Below are 6,550 nucleotides of genomic sequence, written 5' to 3' on the forward strand. Positions count from 1 at the left end.
GACTGCGGCTGCACTCACCAAGACTCCCAGCTCAGAACTTTCGCTTCTGGACTCCTGCCACATCCACAAAAGCAAGATGGTGGGCTCAAGGCCCGGAAGCAGAAGCTGCAGGGCCGGCAATGTAGAGTATCAGGACTTATGGCGTGGGCACGTATAACGTGTCCTGGCAGGCTCCTCGCGCAGGCCCAGATTGCTGGGCGGTAAGATGAGGGCCACTGCAGTATTCTTCGTTCGGAAACCACATAGACAGAGGAGCCAGGGGTGCTACAGTCCGTGGGGTCACAAAAGTTAGACACGACTGAGCAACTAAACCACCACCACTACCATAGTTGAATCAGGTTATCCCTCTGTAAAATGCCTGGTCATATCCTTTGTACGTTTTTCTAATGAATATCTGTTTTTCTCATAATGATTTTTAGAGTACAGCTTTTAGATATTCCATTCAGTTGCTCAGTCATATCCGACTCATTGCGACCCCATGGACTGCAGCACGCCAGGCTTTCCTGCCCATCATCAACTCTGGAGCTTACTCAAACCCATGTCCATCTAGTCGGTGATGCCATCCAACCATCTCATCATCTGGCGTCCCCTTCTCCTCTAGATATTAATGTCCCCTCTCATTTTAGATGTTAATCCTTCCTTATTTATAAGAGCTAAAAATAGCTCCCACCAAACTGTGGCTCATTATTTAAAATTTTATTTGTCTTTACTTTTAATGAAGGCAAATGTATCTATCTTGTATAGTTTCCATTTTGTGTTTTTAAGAAACCTTTCCTTTCTTTGAGATCATTAAAGTATTCTTCGTCTTTTTCAGGAACAAATAATTCTTGCTTTTAACATTTATATCTTTAATCCATCTTGAGTTTACATTTCTGTATAGTATGCTGCTGCTATTGCTACTGCTAAGTTGCTTCAGTTGTGTCTGACTCTGTGTGACCCCATAGACGGCAGCCCACCAGGCTCCCCTGTCCCTGGGATTCTCCAGGCAAGAACACTGGAGTGGGTTGCCATTTCCTTCTCCAATGCATGAAAGTGAAAAGTGAAAGTGAAGTCGCTCAGTTGTGTCCAACTCTTAGCGACCCCATGGACTGCAGCCTACCAGGCTCCTCCCTCCATGGGATTTTCCAGGCAAGAGTACTGGAGTGGGATGCCATTGCCTTCTCCATCTGTATAGCATAGGGTAGGAATTTTTTTTACCATCTACATAGCCAATTTTCCCAGGACTATTCTACTGGTTTGTAATGTCTCCTCTGTCATAAACCAAGTCCTCATATATGTATGAGTTTGGTTCTGGAATTTCAATTTTGTTTTATTGGTACACTTGTCTGTCCTTGTACTAATATCACATTTTTGTTAATATAAGTGAATAACAATCCTTAATATCTTATAGTCTCATATTGTTTTTCTTCTGTAGAGAATCTTGACTAATCTTTACCCTCTTTCCACATAGATTTTAGGGCAAGTTTGCCAAGTTCTAGGAAAAAAAAAATGTTGGAGAATTTGACTGGAATTGTACTGAACTTCAAGTTAATTTGTGGAGAATCGATTTATGTATGATATTGAATCTTCCAAACAATTTAAATGGTATATATCTTCTATTATTTAAATTTTGTTCATTGTTTATGGAATTCAATACAAGCTCATAATATTTCCTTAAAAGACATACATTTTGTTAGGTACAGCTCCAAATTTATTATGGGTTTTGCTACTATGCAAATGGGATTTTTTTTCCATTTCAATTTTGCAATTTATCTTGCAAATAAACTCTAATTCTAGTATTTATTCATAAATTACATAAATAACTAAGGACATAGAGCTTGTGTGCTTGAAAGTAGCTGACACTCTGAGCTCACTAAAATAGAGTCAATTTTGTCCTTTCATTAAACAAAGTGGGATAATTCCTATTATGTTCAGAGACTGTGTTTTAGTTAGTGTGAGTGTTTCTATGTTTCAGAAATGATATTTTTTCCTATGAAAGCTTTCACTTTTCCTACCAGGGACTCACTCCATTATAGTAGTTACAAATACAAAGCTTTTTCTTCTTATTCTTTAGAATATGTTTTGGTCCTTTATTTTCATTTAAGGTATATACTTGTTGAAAGTCATGTTTTTTTTTGTCCCTAGAGGATGATTAGTTTAGAGAGCATACACATACACATGCAAACACACTTTATCTGGGTTCTTTTATATATATGAAGTGTTTCTTCTTTTTTAAAAATTGAAGTAGAATTGATTTACAATGTTGAGCCAATCTCTGCTATACAGCAAAGTAACTCAGTTTTACATATATATATATTTAAAATATTCTTTTCCATTATGATTTATCTCAGGAGAATGGATGAAGTTCTCTGTATTATACAGCAGAACCTTCTTATTTACCAGTTCTACATGTGATAGTGTATATTTGAGTGAGTGAGTGAAGCCAGTCATGTCTGACTCTTTGTGACCCCATGGATGGTAGCCTACCAGGCTCCTCTTTCCATAGGATTTTCCAGGCAAGGGTACTGGAGTGGGTTACCATTTCCTTCTGCAGGAGATCTTCCCAACCCGGGGATCGAACCCAGATCTCCCACCTTGTAGGCAGACGCTTTACCATCTGAGCCACCAGGGAAGAGCCCAGGGTATATTTACCAACCACAAATGCCGAATCCATCCTTCTCCCTTCCTCCTCCTTGGCAACCTCAAGTCTGATCTCTATGTCCTTGAGTCTGTTCCTGTTTTATAGATAGGTTCATCTGTGTCATACTCTACATTACACATATAAGTGACATCACATGGTATGTCTTTCTCTTTCTGACTTAGTTCACTTAGTATGATAATTTCTAGTTGCACCCATGTTTTTGCAAATAGCATTATTTTGGTTTATATGGTGAGTAGTAGTCCTCTGTAGTAATAAAAGGAAAGTAACTTGATAGATTTCTTGAGTGAATACACTCAAGTTGAGGGAGTACATTTTCTAATGAGCTGTCAAGTCCTTTACTTAGAGATAGGAACAAACTGAATTTTGAATAAGCTGGTACAGAAGCAGTAGCTATAGCAAAGTCACTATGGACCTGTAAGAGAAACCACTGGATAGAAATATTCTCTTATTCTTCCCAATGATCCTCTCTCTTCTTGTTCTTTGGTCTAAATTAGTAAATTTCTTTTTAGAGGGCCTAAAAGAAAGGAAGAACAAACTTCTTGATCCAAACATACCGAGGGCAAAGGGGTAAACTTTACAAAAACAACATAGGACCTGAGACAAGTGAAGCATGGGAAAAGAGATACCAATATTGGATGCCATGTTGGTTGTCAGAATTTGTCTTTATAACATTTTCTCCTTGATTCTTCCTGTTGAAGAGGACCACTATTGATTTTTTATATTGGGCCTATACCCAGAAACTTTGTGGAACCTTATATTAGTTATACTCATTTGTCTACATATTTTAGTACATTATCTGTGTAGACAATCATCCTATCTGTGAAAATAAAAATGATTTCAACTGTTATATTTTTCTTTTCCCAATGAGATGGTTAGGATCTCATTTATAAAGCTTAACAGAAACAGTGACTACAGATATCCTTGTCAGTTTTTTCCTGACTTGAAAACCATATGGACATCTTGAAGAAATCTCTAATCTTTCCCCTTCTGTTGTTCTCTATTTCTTTGCACTGATCACTGGAGATGGCTTTCTTATCTCTCCTTGCTATTTTTTGGAACTCTGCATTCGCATGGATACATCTTTCCTTTTCTCCTTCGCCTTTAGATTCTCTTCTTTTCTCAGCTATTTCTAAGGCCTCCTCAGACAGCCATTTTGCCTTTTTGCATTTCTTTTTTTGGGGATGGTCTTGATCACTGCCTCCTATACAGTGTTTCCTGTACAATGGCACACTATCAGATCTAATCCCTTCAATCTATTTGTCACTTCCACTGTACAATTGTAAGGGATTTGATTTAGGTCGTACCCGAATGGTCTAGTGGTTTTCCCTACTTTCTTCAACTTAAGTCTGAATTTTACAATAAGAAGTTCATGTGCTGAACCACAGTCAGCTACTGGTCTTATTTTTGCTCATTGTATAGAGCTTTTCCATCTTTGGCTGCAAAGAATATCTAATTTCGGTATTGACCATCTGGTGATGACCATGTGTAGAGTCGTCTCTTGTGTTGTTGGAAGAGGGTGTTTGCTATGAACAGTGCATTCTCTTGGCAAAACTCTGTTAGCCTTTGCCCTCCTTGATTTTTTTTTTTTTTTTTTGGTTTTGGCCAAACTTTTTATTTAGTATTCTGTAGTTGCTTAACACACACTTAAATGGTCTTATTGGGGAGGGGGAAAGGGGAGGTTCTTGTAGATTCCCAAGGAAATGTCAGAAAGGCAAAATATGGCCAGCATTATCCATTTGCTTTTTTCTGGGTTTACTGGGCGAATAGCACTTTTTTACATATATGCATCTGATCTCAGGTTTTTCATACTGAGAACATTTGAGATTTCAGCTTGAAGACACTCTGAAATCCTAAGAGTAGCATACCCCGACCACCCTCTAATAGCTAGCTTGTTTATATAGGCAGGAGGATTCATCTCTCCATTTTCGATGACTAGATATTTTGTGTAAGATAAACTGCTTGCCTCATCATTTACTGGGGAAAATCCTATAGGAAGTGGCCTTTAGGGACACTTTTACTTGGAAGATTACACCACTAGTACACATGTCAAGTCTTAAACACACTTAACATTCCATTTGCTTGTTGAAAGCAATGTCATAAAATCAAAGATTAAACATGTTTTACTTTCTTTCCTCACAAGAACATAAAAATTATGGAAGGGGAACTTAACAGGAAATTTAAAAAAAGTAACACAATCTTTCCTTTTAGTAGTCCTTGGGTAGTTATGATAGAACAGGTTCCACTTTTGTTTGTTTCTTTGAACAGGGATTTTGGTCCAAAGTTGTTTGTTTTTAATATCTGCTCCTGCCTCCCCCTCTATCAGATCGGCTTCCTCCACGGCCACCACCTCTTGGTGCTCCGCGGCTTGAACTGCTGTAGGAATCTCGTGGAGGAGGGTACCCCCTTTCCATAGAAGGGGGAAGCCCTCTTTCTTGTCTGCCAACCCGATCACGACCACTTGAGTAGAGATCACTTCGGCTGCTTGAGTAACTGTCTCGACTTCCACCATATCCGTCACGTGAGCTGCTGTAATCATCATAGCGACTGCTTCCACCATAAGATGGCGGGGGCCCTCGTGTAGGTGGAGCACTACGTGAGTTACCATAACTCTCATATGAATCTCTGTAGGAACCTCCACTTGGATGATCTGAATAGTCACGATCACGACCATAGCCATCTCTATCACTATAGCCTCTTGATGGATAGTCATCACGTGAACTGGAATGACCATAATCACGGTAAGTATAATTTCTTGGTGGTGGTGCATAATCTCTTGTATCACGAGAATTTGGGTAATCTCTGCTTGAATAGCTGTCTTTAGTAGAATATCCATCATTTCTTGGGGACAAATAAACATCTCTACGAGAGGGCAAGGGTTCCCTTCGAGGTGGACCTCCGTAACTATCTCTTCCACGTGATACAGGAGCTCTTCCTCCCATTCCACTGCTGCTTCGAACTGGTCCTGAAGGGGCAGATCTTTTAGGAGGAGGACCCCCACTTCGTGGTGGTGGTCCTCTTCCGGAAGTGGTCCCCTGGAAGAACTCATGTTAAAATTCATGGAATAGCCACCATCATCCATGTGCCCTCCATGGGATGGAGGTCCCCTGGTTCCTCCACTTCCTCCTCTTCCTCCTCGAAGACCTCTGGGAGGGCCTCTGCTTCTTGGAGGCGGAGGTGGTCCACGTCTACCACTTTCAAATGACAGTTTAGTGGCTTGTTCTACTTTGATGGCTTTTCCATCTAAGGACTTTCCATTCATGTCTCTGGCTGCATCCTTAGCATCTGCTGGGCTTTCAAAGGTGACAAAAGCAAATCCTCTAGATTTGTTGGTTTCACGATCTTTCATCAAGAGAACTTCCACTATTCGTCCATATTTGCCAAATACTGCTTCAAGGGCTTTCTCATTGGTTTCTGTATTGAGGCCACCGATTAAGAGCTTTCCTGGGCCATCTGCCTCAACCATTTTCCCCCCCTGGTTAAAATTGGAGAGGTGAACGACGGTCTCAAGCTCCTACGAGCTCGCCAACAGCGGCTTCCAAGCAGCTCGGCACGCGGGAGGGCAGCCGACCCTGAGAACGGAAGCTGTGAGGCGCTCGCACTACTGCGCAACGAGGTGCCCTGCTTCATTTTGTACTCCAAGGCCAAACTTGCCTTTTACTCCAGGTATCTCTTGACTTCCTACTTTTGCATGCCAGTCCTCTAGGATGAAAAGGACATCTTTGGGAGGTGTTAGTTCTAGAAGTTCTTTTAGGTCTTCATAGAACCGTTCAACTTCAGCTTCTTCGGCATTAGTGGCTGGAGCATAGACTTGGATTACTGTGACATTGAATGGCTTGCCTTGGAAACAAACAGAGCTTGTTCTGTTGTTTTGAGACTGCACCCAAGTACTGCACTTTGGACTCTTGTTGA

General features: G+C 40.6%; 1 protein-coding gene across 1 annotated transcript; it reads right to left on the reverse strand.

Annotated features, from left to right (window-relative positions):
* Positions 1–4,358: 4,358 nt before the first annotated feature.
* On the reverse strand, positions 4,359–6,249 carry LOC138444904 (RNA-binding motif protein, X chromosome-like). The gene is given in 2 exon segments (XM_070290653.1): positions 4,359–5,660; positions 5,663–6,249. Coding segments are annotated over 2 exon segments (1,170 nt in total). The 5' UTR covers positions 6,105–6,249; the 3' UTR covers positions 4,359–4,932.
* Between the last annotated feature and the right edge of the window lie 301 nt (positions 6,250–6,550).

This window comes from Ovis canadensis, chromosome X (genome assembly GCF_042477335.2).
Source record: "Ovis canadensis isolate MfBH-ARS-UI-01 breed Bighorn chromosome X, ARS-UI_OviCan_v2, whole genome shotgun sequence".
Taxonomy (NCBI): domain Eukaryota; kingdom Metazoa; phylum Chordata; class Mammalia; order Artiodactyla; family Bovidae; genus Ovis; species Ovis canadensis.